The 27,147-nt window shown below is 37.0% G+C and overlaps 1 protein-coding gene across 5 annotated transcripts in view; it reads left to right on the top strand.

The window, feature by feature from the left end:
- The window catches only part of LOC110255677 (uncharacterized), a 1,749,062-nt gene that overhangs the window by 268,468 nt on the left and 1,453,447 nt on the right, over positions 1-27,147 (top strand). For 4 of the 5 annotated variants that reach the window (XR_014817781.1, XM_084979938.1, XM_084979939.1 and 1 more), the window contains one exon: positions 13,416-13,469. The exons of the other annotated variant lie outside the window; for it this stretch is intronic. Coding sequence is in view for 3 of the 4 variants with exons in the window: in XM_084979938.1 (XP_084836064.1) it covers positions 13,416-13,469 (54 nt within the window). In the remaining variant the exon portion in view is untranslated. The remainder of the gene's footprint in view (positions 1-13,415; positions 13,470-27,147) is intronic. 5 annotated transcript variants of the gene reach the window in all.

Below are 27,147 nucleotides of genomic sequence, written 5' to 3' on the forward strand. Positions count from 1 at the left end.
AGTAAGAATAATAATAATTATTATTACACATCCAAGGCAGTAGACAGTGGTCCAAAAGAGAACAACTTAAAGATACCAGCTTCCAGGGGTCCACTGAAATTTTAGCATTTTCACATTTCAAAAAAGGGATAAAGACTTATGAAACTTTTAGCACTGATATGTGAATATCAAGTTTACTTTATGTCATATATATCACCAGTCACCTTGCTAATTCTGTATTTATTTGGAATTGAATAACTTTCCTGAATGACTTAAAGGTATAACTTAAATTTATCCTTATAATAGCTGCATAATATCACATTGAATATTATCCTATAACATGTATTCAATTTATGGCCTGTCCAACTTTCTACGATTCCGTAGTAACTTCACTGAGAAATCAGAGACTATTGCACTTGTAGAGATAAGTCACTTACCATTTAAAGTATCTCAGGCTTTAACTATCATTAGAAAGGAATATTGGAAGTTCCCATTGTGGCTCAGCAGGTTAAGAAACTGACATAGTCTTCCCCAGGATGCAGGTTCGATCCCTGGCTTCACTCAGTAGATTAAGGATTCGGCATTGCTACAAGCTGTGGCATAGGTCACAGATACAGCTCAAATCCTGTGCTGCTGTGTCTGTGGCATAGGCCTCAGCTGCAACTCTGATTGGGCACATATATACATATATAAATATATATATATATATAATATATAATATAAATAAAAGCTTATACATAAATACATGCTATTTCAAATCAACTGCTTGTCTGTAAAGTATAAAAACAAAAGATATCTTTATTACTATTCTCCTGTTAAACACAAATTACCTTTAATCATGTGTTTTATTTTGAGTATCTAACCAGTTATGTAATATGGATGCTCTCCATTAATTTTCAAAGTACAATGGAAGGGATTTTCCTTCCTCTGAGAATAAGAAGTAACACATGATATAAATATGAATCTCTCAGAGGAAACTTATCTGTTTCCTCATATATATCTTGCTATAATCCCAACACAAATAAATTCCCTAGTACTATATTAGAATAATCCAAAAGATTGCTTGCATTTTATAATTGTTTTCCCCTATAAAACATGGTATATTACAACTTTGCCACGGCTATTATTGCCTCTCAGAGAAGTTCGTTGGGGCCTAGAATCAAATCATGACTTTTAATGCAAAGAAAAAACTGTTTTCTGAAAGCCAAGAGGCTTTATTTATAAGAACAAGGATACTTTGAATGGGAAATGAAGAATGTTTGTGTGTATTTTCCAGGATAGAATCCTAGAAATTTGCAAGTGCTCCTTCCAAAAAATGGGGAAAATAGGAGTTAGATTATTAATGGCAAAGTGTGATATTAATGTTAGATGGGCTAATGATATACTCAGAATGCTATGGGGAAAACAACCAAGAGTAGAAAGGGTTCAAAATGTTTTGGAGATTCAGAACACCAATAAACCTGATGAAGGCTGTGGAATAGTTGAGTGGGTGGAACACATAGAGCAGATATCAATAAACAGTGGGAATCAGTGCATTGTGCCCAAAGACCTGAAGCATGAGATGGCAGGACCCAGTAGCACGCAGAGGTCAAGACCAAGAATCCTTATCCCAGAGGAAGCCAGTGATGTCATAGTATAGTTAGTGCAATAAGTCTTGTCATATCAGAGACTACTTCTGTAAGTCTCATATTTTTAAGAATATTTTTGTTTGCTCATTCTTGACTAGGTGATTTATTTCTAGCCCATGAGTTCCCCTCCAATGGGAGAAACAGAAAAGTCTAGCTATACCAGTGAACAATGTAGTTGCCACCAGGTTAGTACTCCAAACTGCTCATTGGTAAATGAATATATCAATTTCATATCTTTATATTGGAGAGCAAGTTGATGTCCATATCTTGTAGTCAAATCTTCCATCTAGCAAATATGTTTCACAAGAAATTTTAGGTCAATGTGAACACAAAAGTGCTCGCTTTCTGGTGAACATGGCTTTCGTCAATCAAGATGCTTACCTTATGATGTGACACATCTGTGTACTTGATTTTTTTTTTTTTTCAGTCAGAACAGACAGCGCACCTTTTCTCAACAGATGGTTTTATAATTGTTTGTGGTTTTATTTTTCTCTTTATTAAATGGTTATACAAAGATCAAGAAAAACTAAGATCAAGGATATATTAACACAACTGGGGGGAATCCAAAGACTTGGTAACTTATTCAATACCCTGCCTCATCAGACTGTTCCTCATCTTAACATCTGCCTTTACCATCCCTCACCATGTTTCTCTTTTTAAAAAATAAAATTCTTGGAGTATAGTTGATTTAAAAATTGTGTTAGTTTTAGGTGTACAACCAAATAAATTAATTTCATATATATATATATATATATATATATATATATATATATCCATTCCTTTTCATATTATTTTACCATGTAGGTTATTACACATTATTGAATATTTTACCCTGTATAGTAGTTCTTTGTTAACTATGTATTTTATATATAATAGTGTATATATGTCAGGGCCAACCCTCTACCTTATCTCTTCCTCCCCAGGTTTCCCCTTTAATAACCATAAATTTGGTTTCAAAATTTTTGTGTCTGTTTCTGCTTTATAAGTTCTTCTGTATCATTTTTCATTAGACTCCATATATCAGTGATCTTATATGGTATTTCTCTGTCTGACTTACTTCACTTAGTATAATCATTTCCAGGTCCATTCATGTTGCTGCAAATGGGTTTAGGGTTACTAAAAGCCAGAAGCAACAACTGTCCTTTTTAATTTGGGCACATTGGTGGGAGCATCCTGTAATATTTATGAAACAGGCAGATGCTCATAGTTAAAAAAAAAAAAAATCCTGTCCTGCTCACATTTTGTAAGTGGACCTACTCCCATATTTGCCTCAACCTCTATCTCAGGGTAGCCTTGCTTCCTTTAAGAGAGCAGAATGTGAAACAAGCTTATATACAAGTAAACTTATTTTGGAACATTATCTCAAGAAATAAAAGAGAAGGACTAGGGATAATTAAGTAAGAAAAGAGGAAAGGCCAATATAAGGATGTGTTTACAAAGGTTGCCTTTGTGCGTAGTGGTGCCCATTTTTGCCAGGATCTTCTCAGGATCTATAGAGAAGATACTTCAAATGATGTGTTTCTTATTGTTAATGCAAGGAAGATCCTCCTCATCTCCTTTGTACCACTCCTTTGTGCCTGTGTGAGTTTAGGGTGCATTCTCAGTGGCATTTTCTTCTGCTGGATCAGAAAATCACAGAAGCAGAAAGCAGAGTTATAGGCGGGAGCTGAAGTACATGCAGGCCTGTTACAGTTGTGTGAGGCTGGTTGCCACAGCAATGGTCAAAGTAAACAGGGGGCTCTGAGAAATGGGAGGTAGAGCCCAAGAAGTGTCCACTGTCTTAAACAAAATTGTCATGAGATGGCCTCAATTCAAATTGCTCTTCTCAGTAAAACTAGAGAGTATTGTTTTCACCCAAAGCTATAGAAAGATTAATTGAGAATGACTAATACACAGTATGAAGTGTCTTGTTTACTTAAAATTGTAAGATATCCTATGCAACATAACAAGCACTTGTATCGATGGCTCAGGGCTTACTCTGAGTGACAAATGTTAACCTTTTCTCTGACATTTTGTTCAGTTATGTTTAATAATTTAATAAAGTAAGGTTAATATAAGTAATTCTTTTGACAACTAAGGCAAAGGAATTTTAATTGGAGTGAAGTAGTCAGAAGAGATATTATAAAAGACTCTTCCAATTATCTTTCTATAGTCCTTAGTCCCACAGAGAGAGGCATGACCCTTCTAATCACCAGGGATTATTAGGATTGTGGTGTGTTTGATCCAGGGAACAGACAATGAAATAAAATCAGCATTACTTAAACCATTCATAGCTTTTTAAAAATAAATTGCTTCTGAGACAACATGTTTTTACATAGAGAAGGAATGGATGTATGAAGGCAGATTGAAAACTGTTTGATTTGGAACATCCATGTGGGAATCAAGAGACAACCATCTTAGTCTCAGCAAACTAGCTTTGTATGAAAATTTATGCCTTCTGCACTTCATTTCTTAAAATCAGAATTTCATCAGTTCTTTTGCCATGTGCTAAGTTTGTGCTACTTCTCAGACAAGTCAGTTAGTCAGTAGTATTCTACACTATGTCCTGAGATTCTCTAGCTTGGAATTTTTGTGTTTCCTCGATGTTTATGCAAGTTCCTTATTCTTTACATTTGGTCCTGCTCCACATAATAGACATTCAGTTCACATAGCACCCCATATCTCTTATTTCTTTGGTATAGAACATTCATTGCTATTTTTCTAGCTTTCTGTATATGCATTTAGTGTTAGAAATGCTAAATCTAAATTACATAATTTATAGAATGTTGTCCAGTGCATGTGCACATTTTTAGTTATCTTAATACCATTTAGTTTCAGATATGAACATTAGACATAAATAGAAAAACAATAAGAGGTTTTCAGATAATAACTCTTCTGAAGATCTTAGCTCATTACATATGTACATACATACATACTTTAGTAAGGTCTGGCATGAACTACAAATTCATTTGCCTTGAGTTATCATTGAAACCTTTTTAATGATTATGATATAGATGATTTCTACCATAGTCACTGTGGTTCTGTATTAATCAATGACCAACTTGGTCATTCATCAATTTGCCAAACAAAATATTAGTTTCTAAAAAGGTTACTTTTTAGCTATTGGAGACAAATTTTTATAGTTCAGACTTTATAGTGATACCCATCAGAGTTTCTGTGGTTAAAGATCTTTCTTTTGCTCTTTAATAATGTCAAATACATGAAATTGGGGGTCTTAATTTAAAATGCCTTTCTTTGTACTGTAGTAGCTTGGATAGAGAAGAAGTAATGTAATTGCTAATACTGTCTCAGAGCCTTCCTCAATAATCCTAGTTGTTATATATATTAGCTTTCATAGCTTACTATAAAACATTAAAAAGTAAGAAATGTCGCAATATTTCTCTATTGTTTCATTGGTCTGTATGTCTGTTTTTATAGGAGTACCACACTATCTTTATTACTGTAGCTTTGTGATTCTTTCTGAAGTCTAGAATAATTAGGCCTCCTGATATTTTTTCCCCCCTCAGGATTTTCTTGGCAATTCTAGATCTTTTTATGGTTCCATATAAATTTTTTGGATTGTTCTAGTTACATGAAAAACATCAGGGATAATTTATAGGGATTGCATTGAAACTGTAGATTGCTTTGGGTAGTATGGCCATTTTCAACGATATTTATTATTCCAGTCCAAGAGCATGGAATATCTTTCCATTTCTTTCAATCCTCTTTAATTTCCTTGACTATTATTTTATACTTCTCAGCATATAAATCTTTCACCTCCTTGGTCAGGTTTATTCCCAGGTATTAAATTTTTTGGCATGTGACTTTAAAAGATACTGGTTTTTTTTTTTACATTCCTTTTCTAATATTTCATTGTTAGTATACAGAAATGCAACCAATTTCTGAAGATTAATCTTTTATCCTGCTACTTTGCTGAATTCATTTATCAGGTTGAGTAGTTTTTGTGTAGTGTCCTTAGGGTTTTTTATATATAGCATCATGTCAACTGCATACACTGACAAGTTTACCTCTTCTCTTCCAATTTGGATACCTTTTATTTCTTTTATTTGTCTGATTGCTAGAGCTAGGACTTCAAATACTATGTTGACTAAAAGTGGTGAGAGTGGTCATCTTTGTCTTGTTCTAGATTTTAATGGGAAGCCTTTCAGGTTCTCGCCTTTGAGCATTATATTGGCTGTGAGTTTGTCATAAATGACTTTTATTATGCTATGCTCTCTCTATACCACTTTGGAAAGAACTTGTGTCATGAATGGATTTCGGATTTGTCAAATGCTTTTTCTGCATCTATTGGGATGATCATGTGGTTTTAGCTTTTCTTTTGTTAATGTGGTGTATGATGTTGATTTATTTATATGTGTTGAATGATTCTTGTGAACTTGGGATGAATCCCACTTGGTCATGGTGTATAATTTTTTTTATACATTGTTGGATTCAGTTGGGTAAAATTTTGTTGAGAATTTTTGTGTCTATATTCACCAAATATATTGGCCTATAATTTTCTTATTTGGTACTATCTTTGTCTGATTTTGGTATTAGGGTGATGGTGGCTTCATAGAATGTTTTTGAGAGTGTTCCTTCTTCAACATTTTGGAAAATTTTAAGAAAGATGGGTATAAGTTCTTCTTTGTGTGTTTGGTAGAATTTGCTTGTGAAGCTCTCTAGTCCTGGACTTTTGTTTGTTGGGAGTGTTTTTATTACATATTCAATTTCATTTCTAGAGATCAGTCTGTTCAGTTGATCACTTTCTTCCTGATTCCATTTTGGTGGACTGTAGTCTTTATAATGTTGTCCATTTTACTTCTGCCTTGTCAAATTTGTTGGCATATAATTGTTCTCAGTATTCTCTTATGGTTTTTATGTATTTCTTCAGTATCCATTGAGATTTCTCCCTTTTCTATTCTTATTTTATTTACTTCAGTTTTTTTCTCCTCTTTATGGTCAGTCTGACAAGAGATTTGTCAGTTTTGTTTACCCTTTCAAAGAACCAGCTCCTTGTTTTCTTAATTTTTTCTATTGTTTTTTGAATCTCTATTTTATTGATTTCCTCTTTGATCTTTATGATTTACTCCCTTCTGCTGACTTTAGGTGTTGTTTGTTCTTTTCTGATTATTTAAAGTGGTAATTTAATTTGTTGATTTGATACTTTTCTTCTTTTTTGAGGGAGGCCTTTACCACTATGTACTTCCCTCTAAGCACTGCTTTTGCAGCATTTCGCAGATTTTTGAATGGTTGTGTTTTCATTATCATTTGTCTTGAGGTATTTTTAAATTTTCCTTTTGATTTCCTCATTGACCCTTTGGTTTTTTAGTAGCATGTTGTTTCGTCTCTGTGTCATCAGTTTTTTCTCATTTTTTCCCCTGTGGTTGATTTCTAATTTCATGCCATCGTGGTCAGAGAAAATGCTTGAAATAATTTCTATATTCTTAAATTTGTCCAGGTTAGTTTTGTGCCCCAGTATGTGGTCAATCCTTGAGAATATTCCATGTGCACTTCAAAAGAATGTATATTCTGGTGTTTTGGATGTAGTGTCCTGAATGTATCAATTGAGTCTAACTTTTCTGTTGAGTCATTTAGAATCTCTGTTGCCTTATTGATTTTCTGTCTAGTGGATCTGTATATATTAATATGAGTGGGATTTTAAAGTCTCCTACTATTATTGTATTTCCATCAATTTCTCCTCTTATTTATTTTAGTATTTGTTATATGTATTTGGTGCTTCTATATTAGGGCATATATATTGATGGGTATACTATCCTCTTCTTGTATTGATCCTTTTATCATTAAATAGTGTCCTTTGTCTTTCTTTATGGCTTTCATTTTAAAGTCTATTTTGTCTGATATGAATATTGCAACTCCCACTTTCCTGTATTTCCCATTCCCATGAAATATCTTTTGCTATACCCTCACTTTCAATTTATGTGTGTCCTTTGCCCTGAGGTGAGTCTTTACAGACAGCATATTGCAGGCTCTTCTTTTTCTTTTTTTTTTTTAATTCAATCTGTCATTCTATGTCTTTTGATTGGGTCATTCAGTTTTTTGAGTTTTAGGTAATTATTGATGAATTCATACTTATTGCCATTTTACACCTTCTTTTCCATTTGTGTCTATGTTACCTCTTTGTACTTTTTTTGGTTGCATTATTTCCTTTATTTTATGATTGTGTCTTCTTCCTTTTAGTTTTTGTGAATGCATTGTTTAGTTTTGATTTGTGGTTGCCCTGTTTTTTCAAGTATGTTAACCTCTTCCTCTATCTGCTTGTTTTAGCTTGATAGTCATATAGGCTCAAACACATTCTTAAAAAATAGTCTGTATTTTACTTTCCTTTCCCACATTTTATGATTTTGATGTCCTTTTTCAACATCTCCATGTTTGTCCTTTTGCTGTTCCTTGTGTTTACTATCACTTTTACAATAGGATTTTTTTTTTTTTTTTAGATCTGCAGGCTGGCTTATTTAAGTCATTGCTTTACAGTTGTGATATACTCCATCAGCTGATAGGCTTATGGGGGTTCCCTTATAATTAAGTCTTTGTTTTTCTCTTGCTGACTTTAGAATCCTCTCCTTATCTTTAATTTTTGCCATTTTTATTATAATATGTCTTTGTGTGGGCCTCTTTGGGTTCAACTTGTCTTGGGCACTCTGTGCTTCCTGTATCTTAATATCTGTTTCTCTTAGATGTGGTAAGGTTTCAGTCATAAGTTCTTTAAATATATTTTCAATTCCCCTTTATTTTTCTTTTCCTTCTGGAATCCCTATCATGCATAGATTGGCCCACTTTATGTTATGCCATAGATCTCTTATATTTGTTCATATGTTTTCATTTGGTTTTCTCTCTGCTGTCCTGACTGGGTGATTTCCATTATTCTATCATCCAAGGCACTAATTCATTCCTCTGCATTATTTGTTCTGTTCTTCAGTGTCTGTAACTCAGTTTGCCTCTCTGCAAATGAATTTTATAGTTTTTCTTGGCTCTCCCTTATATTTTCTAGTTCCTTTCTAAAGTAATCTGCATCACTGTTCATAGCCACTCTTAATTCCTTCACTATTTTCACTGTCTCCTTTTTGAACTTGGTTTCTGTTAGATTGCAAAAGTCTGTTTTATTGTTTGCTCCTTTAGGGGATTTCTCCTGTTCTTTTAACAGGAATGTTTCCTGAGATTCTTCATTTTTCTTATATTTTTCTTACTGTGAGTTTAGGGAAAACAACTACTGTAGTCTTGGAGGGCTATTTATATGCGAGAGAGCTCCTGGGTATTTTGTGAGGACTTACTATTTGTTTTTGGCATGAGAGCTGCTTTTGGTGTGGATGCTTGCTGTCTCTTTCCTCACTGTGTGCAAGCTGTTATTCCTTTGATAACAGAGAGATGCGCTTTGCACCTTTCCAGGGAGATGGAGGCAGTGGGCAGTGTCTGAACCTAGTGCCTGTTTTCTGGGCCCTTGACAGTAACAAGAACCCATGGGGAGGTGGCATGGGCTGCTACTAGTTGCAGGGCCCTCAGAAGTGGCTCAGGCATGTGTGGCTGTTGCCTGGAGCATTTGGCAGTGGCAGCAGCATTTGGCAGTGGCAGCAGCAGGGTGTGTGCATTCCCACGCAACAGGTGGTGCGTGGTTGCAGCACCCTCCTCTGTGCTGATCTCTGAGATTACTGGGGCCACAGGTGTTGTCTGTTCTACAGACTCCTAGTGGTGGCAGTCTATGCCCACCTCTTCAGCCTGAACTGATGGCTTAGGTCTGCCCCTGCTGCCTGTAGACCCGCAAGAGGTGCCCCATCAAGCTCACCCAGGAGGTGCCCTACTGCCCTTAGCCTGTGCAAGGGGCATCTGACCACCTTGTAGCCCCTGCAAGAGGTACCCTGTTGCCTGTTGCCCCACCCTCTGAGAGTCTGCTAATGCATAGAGAACAACATTCCTATGGCAACCTGTCCCTCCTCCTCACTCTCCCCGACAATGGCACCTTCCTTCTCCTATGGACCCATACCTTCTCCTGGGTTCCTTTGGCTATGGTGCTCTGCTCCCCAGCAATGGCACACCACTCCCTAGCCCATCAAGCTGTCTCTGCACAACCAACCCTAGTCTACTCCCTGGAACTGATCTCTGGACCCTGCGTCTCAGGGCCCAGACCCCACCCAAGTGTCTCAAAGTGTGGTGTCCAGGGGCAGTGGTACCAATAGTCTGTGAAACTCTCTCTGCTTCACCCTCCTCAGTCCAGCTGCTGTTCTTTTCTCCAAGGCTTTGAGATCTCTCCATCTCTGCTGATCCCCTCCATCAGTTAAGTGGCTTTTCAGGCTGTGGGTTCCTTCCCTCTTTTACAGTTCCCTCTCAGGAGCGCTAGTCCAGTCCTGTTTCCTTCCTTTCCCCCGGCCCCCGCCTTTTGTTATACTCAGTTATGTGGAGGGTTTCTTGTCCTTTTTGGAGTTTTTAAGGTCTTATGTCAATGTTCAGTTAAAGTTCTGTGCAAATCGTTCTACCTTTAGATTTTTCTTTTTATGTGTTTGTGGGAGAAGGTGAGCATCATGTCTTACTCTTTGGTCATCTTGATTCTGCCTCCCTCCAACATCCACTTTTAAGGAATGGATTATATAGCTACTGCTCCTCAGAATATACTTTCGGTAATACTTTCCTGGAAAAAAATATATGACAGAGAAGTATAGATTTCCACCTATTTGCATTTTATAAAGCACAGATAAAGAAAATCGACTGTATATCATATATTGAATATTGCTTTGATAATGGATTTAACACAGAGAGAATAAAAACTGCCCCAATGAAAGAACATGAAAAAGATTCTATCTTATGTAGTCTTTGGAACTCTATAATTAGATACATTTATGGAACAGTTAAGACACATTTGGTAGTCAATGACAGCAAAAAAAGATAACTGTGATGAAAACTTCCATTTGAAATAGGAGAAAGGAAACATTTAAGTTTCTCACCCAGGGACCTCCTAATGTCTCGTTTATCACGAATAATAGAATCCTCTAACCTGCTGTGGAGGGAATTACCTGGCCACACAAGTTTGATTTGTTCTAGGGACCTCTCATATACAGCATCCTTCATGATTACATCTGGGAGGTGCATTGGATAGAAACCATGCCAGAAACTTCCCCACCCCTAGCCATTCTCTTTGTTTTAGCACAAATTCTGTGTGAGCATCCATTAAGGAGGTGAGTAATCATGGGGATTTATTTGCCAGAATCAGTTTCCTTTTCCAAATCATTCCCATAAAACCATAACCAGATTCACATCTATTTGCTTTGAGGCAGTTAATGCATGCTAGAAACTAGAGCTAGAAAGAGGTCATTCAGTGGTAACACTTGAGCCTGAACCAGGCCAGTGAATTTTGGTAAGCAAACAAAGCAGCCTTAGTCTCAAAGTCCCACCATACCTGAACTCTTACCCTTCAGTCATAGACTCTCTTACATCATTGCACTGGATGGGGAGACACTGCTAAAATTGCCCCTGCCTTCATTATGCTCCCCCTAAAATAATTTCCTTTATTTTATTACTCCTTCCTCCTTTCCTCTTTCCATCCTCCCTTGGTTCTTTTTCCTTTCTTTTTCTGTTTTTGGTTTATTATTAGGTCAGAGTTTCTAAATAAGGCTGTGGCTTTATAGGTAGGGGGTAATGTCAGGCTTCCTTTAGGCTCTAATCTTATTATCTGGCAAAACTTCTACCTCCCAAAAGCTATCTAACACAACTTTGCCTTAACTTTTGTTTTATGTGTAGAATTGCCTTTTCTAATCTAATGAAACTGTTCCAGTGTTCAGAATTTTGGTCATTCTTTATTTCAGCCTACAGGCAAAAGAAGCCACTTTTAGCAAATGTCTCTTTTTTTTTTCAACTTTCAGATGAGCCGACTTCAGAAAAGGCTTTTATTTTTTAGGACCTCAGTTAAAGCTGCAGAATTAGCCAACACACTCAGCCATGACAGCATTTCCCTGCCTCAACTCTAATTTTGCGGGTTCAGTAGAGACAAAATCTGAGTCCCATAGCGCAATTATCACAGATTCACACTGTTTTTCTAACACACGAAGGTTCCCAGCTTCCACTGTTGAAGACTGGGGGGAGGAGTCCCTACTATCCTTTGCCCTATCTCCTTAGTTCAGTTAATTTACATTTCAGGATTGGTTACTCTCAATCCCTGGTTCTCTGTACTAAAATTCTAAATAATTTTAGAAGTTTTTGCTTGCAAGTCATGGATAGTTTACATAACTGGAGAGTCCTTAGGGAGATTTTATAACTCCTACACAAAGCCTGATGTTCATTGTCATTGTACTGGTGGAAGTCACATTTCCAGCCCTAAATACATAACCTTGGCTAGGAGTTTGCTAACCTACTTAAACAAATTCACATGGGCTACTATTTGGAGATTGAATATAGTCAGTTTTCAAATGGGGTCTCATTGAGAATTAGCTACAATTTCTGAAGAAGGAAGGGGACTTGGAAGCTTAGAATTCAGCCAACAGATAGACACTATCTCTATAAATCATTCTGAATCTGATAGATGGTTTTATATAGTATTTAACTCTCTTCCTTAGAAAAAGTCCAGATGGTATTTTATATCAGTTTTTATTAAAAATCAACTCCCTATGGAAACTAAAGTGATAATAAATAACCCTAGTGAAAATAATTTGTAAATATTATGTAGCCACCATACCATTAAAAAAAAAAAGAAACAAGATTATCTAGAGGCCATGTGAATTAAATTGATGATTAGTTTGTTTTCTTTGTCTTCTTTAGTAAAATACCTTTGACTTGTAAATCATGTGTCATTGTAATATAAATATGGCAGTATACAAAATCTCTGACTAAAAGAGCTTAGAAAGTACCTAAAGACTCATTAGGGAGCTATGTGTGAAAAGATGGATATCCTTAAAGAGGTCACTAAATTGGCAAAGCTACAACTATAATCTCAACAAGCACTGGCTCTGAAATAAGAAATCTGAGTTTAAAACCCTCAACCATTATTTTATAATACAAAAAACAACTGTGGGTTAAAACATATTACATTATTCTGCTATAGGTATTAATACTTGGCCAGCAGAGTTGTGAAAATTAACTGATAAAATTTAAGTGAATTAACTTAGCAAACAACCTAATACATATGTTGGTCCTCAAAAACTAGGAGTGATTCAGTAACTTATTGCTGTAAAATATTTTTGTTAGATATAGAAATAAAAAGCACTAATGACATTTAATTAATTCACTGCCATCCTTACTGCTTCTTTATTTTTTTTATGTATCTGTGTAAAGCTGCTTCTCTTGTCTCCGACTCTGCACCCTTATCTACTTCTATGGTATTGGGAGAGTGCAAATAATGTTCCCAGTTGAGTCAGATTTAAAAATCTTCCCTTGTTGAGCATTTCAGACCATTATGTGTGCTGTTGCCTTTATAATATTATCAAATACCCTTGCTCATCACAGCAGTCCTGGGTTTATGACTCAACTATTGTTTTCCATTCATACATTTTATTTTGAATCTGAAAACTCAAAACCTCAGTTTTCCATCCTTAGCTCATGCCCTAGGGGGAGCCAAAAGCTAGTTGCTGAGATCCCAGCCAGCCTGTTCCCTGTGTCACTCTTGTGTGCCTCAGAAAAATCACACAAAAAAAAATATATTTGCTTTGTCAAATAAGTCACATTTGCTTCTGCTTTCAAGCTCAGGAAACTTTGTTTCAACAGGCTTTGTCCAGGAACTGTAATTAAAAATAAAGCTCCAGATATAATGAGTGGATTCTTTTAAGTTCACTGTTCTCCCTCATTACATTTATTGACTGTCTTCTTGTGTTTGCTTATCTATTTGTCCAACAGATTTTATTAATTATCTACTGTTTCCCAGAGAACAGACTGCATACTGGTGATATAGTGGAGAGTCAGAAGAGACCTGTTAACTATTCTTCCTGAACTTGCATAGATACCATCAGTCATTTCAAAAAGCAGACTTTTTGGCATATGTATCTGATTTTTTCAAGGATTTTAAAGGATTCTATTATTTCTTAATGAATTCTTCATGGAAGCTCTAAAATACTTATTTTATTTGTATAAACATGATTAATGGAGCATATATATATTTGCTCTTGATTAACATGACCGTATCCAATTACATTGCCTTCTGATTCTTCATTGGTCAGTGCTTTAGAAAATCCCTCCAATGGGAGGTCTAAGATGGCAGAGTAGCAGACATAAGTCTCATCTACTTCCACAGATACCCTGTAAATACAATTATATGTGCAACTCTTCACACAGAAAATTTGTGAAAAACTGACAAAGTCCTCAAGATTATAATAGAATGAGAAAAATATTACAAAACCAGATAGAACATAAGAAAGAAGAAAGAAGAACAAGAGAAAAAGAAGGAAAAAGAAATGAGACAGGACCTGCTCTCCCAGGAGGGAGCTGGAAAGAGGAATAGTTTCTGTGCCCTGGGATGCCCCCCCCACCCCCACCCCAGTGATGAGATCAGCCAAAAATGGAGGAGGAACTCCAGAAAAATGGTCTGAAGCAGTTAAGAAGGAGACATTCCTGCACAAACAGTCAGTGGGTCAGTGCTATGGGCAACAGCCAAACGAAGGCAGATGCCAGCAGGTGTGGGAACTAAAACTTTAGCCTTAGAGATCAGACCCAAAGAGGAAGCCTGGTCTGGATGCCTGGTGAAAAAACTGGGGTTGGTCATGTGGAAACAGCCTAGAGGGACTAGAGTATAAGGTGACCACAATGGAGACATCTGAGCAGAGCCCAGAGTCTCGTCAGGTTTACAGACTAGATGCCATTGTTTGGGGGTGTTGATGGAAGGGGTGGGATTCACCACTATAGGCTTGTTCCCTAGGTCACTTTCTCAAACTGCATGACACTGTCTGCCTCATTTAGGGAACCACTCGGCCATAGTGGCTGCCTAGTAACAGCTGGCAAGCACCCCCACCCTTAGGATACAGACTTTTTTGGAGCAGGAGAAATAACCACCTGGGAGAATAACACAAGTTCCTTATTTGTGCCAGTGGAGCCCAACCTGCACCAGAAGAGCTGCTGGCGGTGGCAGCACTCAGCCCCTGATAGGTCAGGGAAAATACAGGTGCTTTAGCTCCATCTAGAGAATGTACAGAGGCTCTGACCAGCAGGGCAGCACCAGAAAAGCTGCTGGTGGCAACGCCCTCTTCCTGCAAAAGTAATGATCTGTTGGAGCAGGGAAAACACAGGCTCTCAGCTCTGCCCAGAGAAGTAGCACACATTCCTGGAAGAGGGCTGCCAGACACCGCTCCCTGATCATCAGGGAAAACACAGGCGCCTTGGCTTTGTCCATAGACTCTACAGAAGCTTGTGCCAGCAAAACAGCACCAGAGAAACTGCTAGCAGCAGCGACCACTTCCTGCAAAAGCAGTGATCTACTTGAGCAGGGAAAACACAGGCAAACACAGGCATCTCAGCTCCTCCCAGAGAATCTGCAGAGGCTCGCACCAGCATGGCAGTGCCCATTCCCATGAGAGGGCTGCTGGTGCCCGCTCTCTGATGGTGCTGTAGGCTGTCCAAACAGTGAAAAGTAGAAGATACAGAATCCCTGCCAGCGGCCCTGTGAAGGCTCACATCAGTGGCACTCTTTCCACACCAAGGGAGCCAGGGGAGGCCCATTAACTCACAATCCAATCTGCACGGCTACAGAGAGCACTCCTACCAGCAGCAAGGCAGGAAAGGACTGCCAGAAACACACAAGCTGCAGCTACAGAGAGAGCCTATGAGCAACAAGTAGGGAGAAGCCCCTCACCCCTGAGGCTTTAGAGAGAAATCCCTAGAGTGGCCAAGCAAGGAGAGTGCTGGAAGAACAGCAGCACCTGCTCCTTTATCTATATAGAGCAATCCCTAGAGCCTACCCAACAAAGAGGTACACATGAACCATTTCCACTCCTGAGAACTCCAGGACTGGGCACCTGCTTCAACATCTATGTATTGACAGTCAAGGGGAAGATAAACAGAAAAGTAGACACTATGAGATGACAAGCAGTTTTCAGACAAAGGAACAGACAAAAACACACACAAAACACTAAATGCTGAGGAGCTAGGCAATTTACCTGAAAAATAATTCAGAATGATGATAGTAATGATGATCCAAGATCTTGGAAAAAGAACAGAGGCACAGATGGAGAACTTCAAATAAATGTTTAACAAAGAGCTAGAGGATGTGAAGAGCAAAATGAATAGTGCAATAGCTGAAATGAAATATCTGGAGGGAACCAATAGCAGGTTAATGGAGGCAGAAGAACAAAGAAGTGAGGTGCAAGACAGAGTGGTGGAAATCACTGCTACAGAAAAGAATAAAGAAAAAAGAATGAAAAACTGAGGAAAGTCTAAGAGACATCTGGGACAACATTAAAAGTATCAACAATCACATCATAGGAGTTTCAAAAGGAGAAAAGAGAAAAGGCCAGAGAAAATATTTGAAGAGATTATAACCAAATGTTTCCCAAATATGGGAAAGGAAACACTCACTAAAGTGGAAGAAGCACAGAGAATTCATACAAAATAAAGCTTCAGAAGAAATACAGCAAGACATATGCTCACAAAATGACAAAAATTAAGTTCAAAGAAAAAAATATTAAAAGCCACAAGGGAGAAGCAACAAATCACACATAAGGTAATTCCCATAAGGATAACAGCTGATCTCTCAGCAGAAACTCTACAGGCCAGAAGGGAGTGGCAAAATATATTTCAGGTGATGAAGAGGAGAAACTTAGAACCAAGAATAGTCTATCCAGCAAAGCTCTCATTCAGATTTGATGGAGAGATCAAAAGCTTCATAGACAACCAAAAGCTTTGTGAATTCAACACCTCCAAACCTGCTCTGCATCAACTACTAAGGAACTTCTCAAAGCAGAAAAGGAAAAGCCAGAATTAGAAACCAGAACATTAAAAATGAAGAAGCTCACTGGTAAAGGCAAAGATAATTTAAAAGTAAGAAATCACCATTTGACAAACATGATATCTTAACTAGCAAGCATGAGAAGAACAAGACAAGATGAAAGGACAAATGCAGAACATAGGAAATTCACTTGAAAATAAGGAGAGCAGAAAGGTGAAACAAATCTGCACACACACAGATGGATATAACAAAATATAAGGGGAACCACTAGTCAAATAACTGTAATAGTCACACACATAAAAAAGAAAAACCAAGCCGAACGTAACACTAAACATGGTTAGCAAATCGCAAGAAAAGACAACAAAAAGAGGGGAAGAAAAGAGACCCAAAATAGCAATCCCCCCAAAAAAATTTCAAGCAAGTGACAATAAATACATTTTCATTCATAATTACATCGAATATAAACATATGAAAGGATCAACTAAAAAGACTAGCTGAGTGGAATCAAAAGCAAGACCCTTGTATATGCTGTCTACAGGACATCCACTCAGTTTTAAGGACACATACAGATTTAAAGTGAAGGGAATGGAAGAAAATATAACCTGCTAAAGGAAACTATTGAAAAGCAGCAGTACCAATAATCATATCAGACAAAATACATTTTAAAATAAAAAAGTCACAAGAGACAAAGAAGGACATTACATAATGATCAAAGGATCAATACAAGAAGAAATAACAATTTTAAATATATATGCAGCCAACATAGGAGGAGCGCAATATTTAAGTCAACTTCAAACAGCCTTAAAAGGGAACATTGACAGTAACACAATAATAGTGGGAGGCTTTAACACCCTGCTGACAGCAATGAACAGATTATCCAGACAGAAAATCAGCAAGTAAATACAGGCCTTAAATGCTACACTAGACAAAATACACTTAATTGATATCTATAGAACTTTTCACCCCAAAGTATCAGAATATATACTTTCATCTCAAGTGCACACAGAACATTCTCCAGGATAGATCACATCTTGGGCCATAGATCAAGCCTTGATAAATTTTTTAAAAATTTTTAATTATTTCAAGCATTTTATCTGATCACAATGCTATGAGACTTGAAATAAACTATAAGGAAAAAAAAAACAGCAAAAAAAAAAACAGCAAACAAACAAAAAAAAAAACACACTTTCTTGGAAGCTAAACAATATGCTACTAAAAAATCCATGAATCATTGAAGAAATCAAAGTGGGAGTTCCTGTCGTGGCGCAGTGGTTAACGAATCCGACTAGGAACCATGAGGTTGCGGGTTCAGTCCCTGCCCTTGCTCAGTGGGTTAACGATCCGGCGTTGCCGTGAGCTGTGGTGTAGGTTGCAGACGTGGCTCGGATCCCGTGTTGCTGTTGCTGTGGCTCTGGCGTAGGCTGGTGGCTACAGCTCTGATTCGACCCCTAGCCTGGGAACCTCCATATGCCGCGGGAGCGGCCCAAAGAAATAGCAAAAAGACCAAAAAAAAAAAAAAAAAGAAAAAAAAGAAATCAAAGTGGAAATTAAAAGATACATAGAGAAAAATGACAATGAAGATACAACAATCCAAAACCTATGGGACACAGCAAAAGCAGCTCTGAGAGGGAAGTTCATAGCAATATAATCTTATCTCAACAAAGAAGAAAAATAACCTAACTTTACACCTTAAATATCTAGAGAAGGAAGAACAGACAACATACAAAAGTAAAAAGAAAAAATTGTAATGATTAGAGTAGAATTTAATAGCATAGAGACAAAGAAAACCATAGAGAAGAGCAATGAAGCCATAAGTTGGTTCTTTGAAAAGATCAACAAAATTGATAAACTGTTAGCCAGACTTATCAAGAAAAAAAGGGAGAGGATTCAAATCAATAAAATTATAAATGAAAAAGAAAAAGTTACAGTGGACACTGCAGAAATACAAAGGACCATGAGAGAATGAATACTATGAGCAACTGTATGCCAATAAAATAGAAAACCTAGAGGAAATGGAGAGATTCTTACAAAGGTACTACCTACCAAGACTGAACGAGGAAGATATAGAAAATATGAACAGACCAATCACAAGTACTGAAATTGAAAATGTGATTTAAAACTTTCAGGAAACATAGGCAAAACATTCTCTGACATCACCCTTATGAACATTTTTTTCAGGTCAGTCTCCTGAAGCAACAGATATAAAAGCAAAAATAAACCAATGGGACCTCATCAAACTGACAAGTTTTGCACAGCAAAGGAAACCAAAAAGAAAACAAAAAGACAACTTACAGAATGGGAGAAAATAGTTTCAAATGATGCAATGGACAAGGGCTTAATCTCTAGAATATACACGCAACATATACAACTCAACAGCAAAAGAGCCAACAACCCAATTGAAAAATGGGCAAAAGACCTGAATAGATATTTTTCCAAGAAAGATGTACAGATGGCCAACAAGCACATGGAAAAATGCTCAACATCCCTGATTATTAGAGAAATGCAAATCAAAACTACCATGAGATACCACCTCACACCAGTCAGAATGGCCATCATTCATAAGTCCACAAATAACAAATGCTGGAGGGGCTCTGGAGAAAAGGGAACCCTCCTGCACTTTTGGTGGGAATGGAAGCTGGTACAACCACTATGGAGAAGAGTATGGAGGAACCTTAGAAATCTATACATAGAACTACCACATGACCCAGCCATCCCACCCTTGGGCATATATCTGGACAAAACTTTCCTTAAAAAAGACACATGCACGTGCATGTTCATTGCAGCACTATTCACAATAGCCAAGACATGGAAACAACCAATATGTCCATTGGATTAAGAAGATGTGGTATATATACACAATGGAATACTACTCAGCCATAAAAAAGAATGACATAATGCCATTTGCAGCAACATGGATGGTCCTAGAGACTCTCATACTGAGTGAAGGAAGTCAGAAAGAGAAAGACAAATACCATATGTTATCACTTATATCTGGAATCTAATATATAGCACAAATGAACCTTTCCACAAAAAAGAAAAGCAATGGACTTGGAGAATAGCCTTGTAGTTGCCAGGGCAGAGGGGGAGGGAGTGGGGTGAATTGTGACCTTGGGGTTAATAGATGCAAACTATTGCTTTTCAATTGGATTAGCAACGAGATCCTGCTGTGTAGTACTGAGAACTATGTCTAGTCACTTATGATAGAGCATGATAATGTGTGAAAAAAGAATGTGTACATGTATGTGTAACTGGATCGCCATGCTGTACAGTAGAAAAAAAAAATTATTGGGGAATAACAATAAATAAATAAAAAATAAAAACTTTCAAGAAACAAAAGTCCAGTCCTGATGCTTTCACAGATGAGTTCTACCAAACATTCAGAAAAGAGTTAACACCTTTTCTACTGAAACTTTTCCACAAATTTGCAGAGGAAGGAACACTCCCAAGCTAATTCTATGAAGCCACAATTACCCTGTCACCAAAACCAGACAAAGATACCACAAAAAAAGAAAATTATAGGCCAATAACACTGATGAACATAGATGCAAAAATTCTCAATAAAATATTAGCAAACCACATACAAATACACATTAAAAAGATCATACACCATGATCAACTAGGAGTTATCCCAGGAATGCAAGGATTCTTCGGTAGCCACAAATCTGCCAATGTGATACATCATATCAACAACCTGAAAAATAAAACCATATGATCATCCCAATAGATACAGAAAAAGCTTTTGAAAATTCAAGACACATTCCTGATAAAAACTCTTCACAGAGTGGGCATAGGGAAAACTACCTCAACATAATACAAGCCATTTATGACAAACCCATAGCTAAGATCATTCTCAAAGGTGAAAAATTGAAATCATTCCCACTAAGATCAGGAACAAGACAAGGATGTCCTCTTTCACCAATGTTATTCAACATAGTCTTGGAAGTCCTAGCCATGGCAATCAGAGAAGGAAAAGAAATAAAAGGAATCCAAACTGGAAAAGAAGAAGTAAAACTATCACTGTTTGCAGATGACATGATTCTACACCTAGAAAATCCTAAAGACACTACCAGAAAATTATTAGAGCTCATCAATGATCACAGGATACAAAATTAACACACAAAAATTGATTGCATTTCTATATACTAACAATGAAAGATCAGAAAGTTAAATTAGAAACCATCCCATTTACCATTGCATCAAAAAAAAAAAAATAAAATAAAATGCCTAGGGTAAACCTATCTAAAGAGACAAAAGACTTGTACTCTGAAAACTATAAGATGGTGATGAAAGAAATAAAAGAATACACAAATAGATGGAAATATATACCATGATTTTGAATTGGAAGAATCAGTATAGTCACATTGACAATACTATCTAAGGCAATCTACAGATTCAATGCAATCCCTATCAAATTACCAATGACATTCTTTATAGAACTAGAACAAAATACTTTAAAATTTGTATGGAAACACGAAAGACCTCAAATAGCCAAAGTAGTACTGAAAAGGAAAAATGGAAATGGAGGAATCAGTCTCCCAAAGTTCAGACTTTACAACAAAGCTAGAGTCATCAAAACAGTGTGATACTGGCACAACAGAAATATAGATTAATGGAACAGGATAGAAAGCCCAGAAATGAACCCAAACCCCTATGGTCAATTAATCTATGGCAAGGAGGCAAGAACATACAGTGGAGGAAAGATAGTATCTTCAACAAATGGTACTGTGAAAACTGGAGAACTCTCTGTAACAGTATGAAATTAGAATGTTGTCTAACACCATATAGAAAAATAAACTGAAAATGGATTAAAGACTAAATGTAAGGCCAGACACTATAAAACTCCTAGGGAAGATGTAGGCAGAACACTTTGAGATGAATCACAGCAACATTCATTCTAGAATAAAGACAATGAATACACAAATAAAGCAATGGGACCTAATTAAACTCAAAAGCTTCTAAACATCAAAGGAAACAATTTAAAAAATGAAAAGACAACACACAGAAAATTTTTGCAGATGACTCAACTGACAAAGGTTTAATCTCCAAAATATACAAATATCTCATACAACTCAGCACCAAAAAAACAAACAACCCAGTTGAAAAATGGGCAGAAGACCTAAGGAGACATTTCGCCAAAGACATACAAATTGCCAGCAGGCACATGAAAAAATGCTCAACATCACTAATTATTAGAGAAATGCAAATCAAAACTACATTGAGGTATTGCCTCACAGCAGTTAGAATGGCCCTTATTAACAAGTCAACAAATAAATGCAGAAGAAGAGGTGGAGAAAAGGAACTCTCCTACATTCTTGGTGAGAATAAAAGTTGATACAACCACTGTGGAAAACAGTGTGAAGGTACCTGAGAAAACTCAATATAGAATTATAATATGATACAGAAATCCTACTCTTGGGCAAATATTCAGACAAAAATTTCAATGAAAAAAATGAAAACATGCACCGGTATGTTCATCGCAGCATTATTCACAACAGCCAAGACATGGCAGCACCCTAAATGACCATCAACAGACGAATGGATTAGGAAGATGTGGTACATACAATGGAATACTTGTCAGCCATAAAATGTCAAAATAATGCCATTCGCATCAACATGGGTGGAACTAAAGACTCTCATACCAAGTGAAGTAAGTCAGAAAGAGACAGACACCATATGATATCACTTATATGTGGAGTCTAAAATATGGCACAGGAGTTCCCAGCATGGCTCAGTGGTTAACGAATCTGATTAGGAACCATGAGGTTGTTTGTTCGATCCCTGGCCTTGCTCAGTGGGTTAACGATCCGGCGTTGCCGTGAGTTATGGTGTAGGTAGCAGACGCGGCTGGGATCCCGCATTGCTGTGTCTCTGGCGTAGGCCGGCAGCTACAGCTCTGCTTAGACCCCTAGCCTGGGAACCTCCATAGGATGCAGGAGTGGCCCTAGAAAAGGCAAAAAGACAAAAAAAAAAAATGTGGCACAGATGGTCTGTCTACAAAACAGTAATGATCATGGATATGTAGGACAGACTTGTGTTTGCCGGGGTGAAGGGGGAAGGAGTGGAATGGACTGGAAGTCTGTGGTTAGTAGATGAAAACTCTTGCAATTTGAGTGGATGGGCAATGAGATTCTGCCGTATAGCATAGGGAACTATATATCTACTCACTTGTGATGGAACATGTTGGAGGATAATGTTAGAAAAATTGTGTGTGTGTGTGTGTGTGTGTGTGTGTGTGTGTGTGTGTGTATGTTTGTATGACTCACTTTGCTGTGCAGAAGAAATTGAGATAACATTGTAAATCAATCATAATAAAAATTTTAAAAAATAAATTAGGAAAAAAACCCTCCCTCCTAACTGTCCTGCAATCCCTCTAGTTCTTCCACCTATACATTGCTTATAAGATCCAGTCATATTGAATGACTTAGGATTTGCAAACCTGGGAAGAAATTACCTTCATATTTAAAATATACATACATATGGGAAGGGGGTTTGCCAACAAAAAGGGCAATTTTGGATCTTCAGTGAAGAAGATATTCAGAGCAGGTGTTACAGCCACCAGAAGGGACTGTGTAAATATACATAAGGATTTGTATGGGATGAAATCTTTGCTGTGGTTCCCTTTCCAGTGTGGATTATGACCTCAGTAAGTATGAACTCAAGCTAGAAAGTGTCTGCCATATTTTGTTTTAAAGATTATATTGATCTTTGTGCTAAGAGTCACTGACTTAAAACCATGCAACTCTGCCAGTGATGTTTAATATCTTTCAGGACACTAACATACTTGCATTGTTTTAAATCAATGACTCACTGCACAAAGGTCAACATTATCTTTTTTTTTCTTCCATTTTTTTTATTACTCAAATGAATTTATCACATCTGTAGTTGTATAATGATCATAACAATCTGATTTCACAGGATTTCCATCCCACAGCCCAAGCACATCCCCCCCACCCCCAAACTCTCTCCTCCAGAGACCATAAGTTTTTCAATGTCTGTGAGTCAGCATCTGTTCTGCAAAGAAGTTCAGTCAGTCCTTTTTTCAGATTCCACATGTCAGTGAAAGCATTTGATGTTGGTGTCTCATTGTATGGCTGACCTCACTTAGCATGATAGTTTCTAGGTCCATCCATGTTGTTAAAAATGCTGGTATTTCATTCTTTTTAATGGCTGAGTCATAGTGCATTGTGTATATGTACCACATCTTCTGGATCCACTCCTCTGTCGATGGACATTTAGGTTGTTTCCATGTCTTGGCTATTGAAAAGAGTACTGCAATGAACATCGGAGTACATGTGTCTTTGCAAGTCATGGTTTTCTCTGGATAGATGCCCAGGAGTGGGATTGCTGGATCAAATGGTAGTTCTGTTTAGTTTTCTGAGGAATCTCCATACTGCTTTCCACAGTGGTTGCACCACTTTACAATCCCACCAACAGTGTACTAGTGTTCCTTTTTCTCCACACCCTCTCTAGCACTTATTGTTTATAGACTTTTGGATGATGGAGACATTATCTTTTAAACAAAGCATGGCAGTCTTTGTAGATCTTAATTTTAGAATATAGGTTTTATATACACACACACATATATACACATCTGTATCTGTATCTGTATAGGAAGACTACTTAAGAAGAAACCTATATCCTAAAAGAACAAATACAATAAACGGATTCAGTCCCAATTATTTTTGTTCTAAAATACACAAGGTAGGTTTTGGGTTGGGGGCCACGCATAGCCTGAATGATAGCCGTTGAGGTTACAGGTAAGGTCATGACTAAAAAGAGGTTTATAATAATAAAATGTTCTGCTTTTATGAATAATAATAAATTGTTCTGCTCTCATGAATCATTACCTGCCCTGAGTTCTCTTCTTTTAGATCTTTTCCATAGTATACCACACTCTCCAAACCAGTCACATGGTTGATTGGATTTGAGGGGGGCACGTGTGTTCTTGACTCAAATTTAATCAATTATTAAATCAATTATTTTTCTCCTGGTTTCTGTTCTTGTAACCAGCATAATTTAAAATTGTAATTGACCACCTCTTTGACTACGTGGTCCAGAAAAATAAGTAGGACAGAAAAATGCAGTAGACATGTACTGAAGGAAGGAGTCAGGTGATAGCAAGTTCTTGCTCAACTTGGAATCATTTCTCATGCCCAGCTGTCATATCCTTGCCCTTAATTTCCATACAATATCTTAGTATCATTGCACAAATTTCTGATATTTCATATTCTACTTCTAGAGTAGCTTTCATGAGATTTTAAAAGTTTATGTTCACATTATGTTGTGACTTCTTTCACAATAGGTTGTTGCTTTTATTTAATGGTTTTAATGTTTGTCTATGTATACATTTAGCTGATTGGAAGATAGCCATGTGGTAATACCTGTGACCATAATTTATTCTAAATTTAGGGTGGGTATTATGATCCATGTGATAATAATTTCTCTACTGGACTTTGAAAATATATTGTTAGAAGTATTTTTGTGTAAATTATTTTAAACTGTGAAACTTCTGAAACCTCAAAATGAGTATCAGACTTAATGGGGAAATTTTGTTGGCAGAAATGTCACTAGCAAGTGTAAAAAACTAATTTTGCTTTAACTATATTAGTTAAATATGTTATATAAATGTATATATGTTTTATATGTTATATATGTACATATTTAAATATACACACATATATATAATATACATGTTTTTTGTTCAGCTATTCTGTTACCCTGATTATTGACCATTCCCCAAATGATTCAGGCCTCCAGCGAGTTCAAAATAATAGGCAGGCAGTACCCAGGTATGAGTGCCCTGGCAAAATCAATTCTCACAAAGCTCCTGGTTCTGTCACATAGGGTTCAGAAACATTTAGACCAAAGGTAATGGCTGTTTCATTTCTGATGGGTCATGTTTGGAGGTCAGAGATCTGAAAATCTGTAGGAGGCACACTTAGCAATATAATTTTCTTTCTTCTTTTAGTGTTCAAAAGCAAGTATAGGAGTCACTTACACAAAAGGCTTTGTTCATCGTTACTTGATTTGGATTCTTGCTGTGAAACAACATATTTGGGGTAGGAAAACAGAACCTGAGGTGTAGTGAGCTGCGGTCAGGTCTGGCCACAGAAAACCTATAGGTAAACATAGAGGAGAAACTTGTAGTCACTGTGGCATGAATGCAGATGAGTGACCCTGTGCAGAAAAAACAAGACATGAATAGTGTATAACCCGAATATTGTTTTGTGTATGTAGCCAAACTACAAAGTTTACTTCCAATTATTGTGGAAATGATTTCTAAGAACTGGTATGAGCCCACAGATTGTCTGACTTAGTGGAGTGAAGTCACCAGAGCTGAGTTGTGGACAGTACATTTGCTGCAGCTTCATGAGATACCAGCGAGGAAATGGCAGTCAGACCCTACTATCTACATGCTGTTTGTTATTTCACACATCTTATTAGCTGCTTTGAGAGTAAGCCAGAATGAAAGCAAATTTGAAAGCAAGTCACAGTATCATTCTTTTCTATCGTTTTATGTGTACCAACTCTGTAAATTTGGCTAAATATAGGGGGTCAGTCAATATGTTTTTCTTTTTAGTTTCTTTTTTTTTAATTGTTACTTCCCCAAGACATTTTTTTTTTCCACTGTACAGCACAGGGACCCAGTTACACATACAAGTATACATACTTTTTTCGCCCATTATGATGCTCCGTCATAGGTATCTAGACATAGTTCTCAGAGCTGCACAGCAAGATCTCACTGTTAATCCATTCCAAAAGCAACAGTTTGCATCCGTTAACCCCAAGCTCCCAATCCATCCCACTTCCTTCCCCTCCCCCTTGGCAACCACAAGTCTATTCTCCGAGTCCATGATTTTCTTTTCTGTGGAAAGGTTCATTTGTGCCATATATTAGATTCCATTCGTAAGTGATATCATACGGTATTTGTCTTTCTCTTTCTGACTTCCTTCACTCAGTATGAGAGTCTCTAGGACCATCCATGTTGCTGCAAATGGCATTATTTTGTTCTTTTTTATGGCTGAGTATTCCATTGTGTATATATACCACGTCTTCCTAATCCAATCATCTGTTGATGGACATTTGGGTTGTTTCCATGTCTTGGCTATTGCGAATAGTGCTGCAGTGAACATGTGTGTACATGTGTCTTTTAAGGAAAGTTTTGCCTGGGTATATGCCCAAGAGTGGGATTGCTGGTCTGGACAAAACTTTTTTTTCTTGTTACATACATACACACTCACACAAATGCAGACACAATTCCCTTTATAATGAGTTTATAATGAGGTAGAGGAAAGTACTATATATGCCATGCTTATCTTCATCTATCTACATCAGAAAGAAAATGTTCTAAGTAGGTTTACTTTTATTTTATTGAAGTATAGTTGATTTACAATGTTGTGCTAATTTCTGCTGTACTCAGTTATACACAATACATATCCATTCCCATATAAGTTATTCAGATAATATTGAGTAGATTTCCCTGTCCTGTACAGCAAGTTTCCATTGACCATTCAGTCCATATACAATGCCAGTCCCCAACCCCCTATCCATCTCTCCCACCCTACATTTCCACTTTGAATTGGTGGAACCAATTTGGTAACCATAGTTTGTTTTTGAAGTCTTTGAATCTGTGTCCATTTTATAAATAAGTTCATTTGTATCATTTTCCCACATATAAGTGATATATGATATTTG

The sequence above is a fragment of the Sus scrofa genome, chromosome 10 (genome assembly GCF_054392235.1).
Source record: "Sus scrofa isolate SSC_HxYL_T2T_F1_AM1 chromosome 10, Sscrofa_HxYL_maternal_Yorkshire_Landrace_v2.0, whole genome shotgun sequence".
In the NCBI taxonomy this organism is placed as follows: Eukaryota; Metazoa; Chordata; class Mammalia; order Artiodactyla; family Suidae; genus Sus; species Sus scrofa.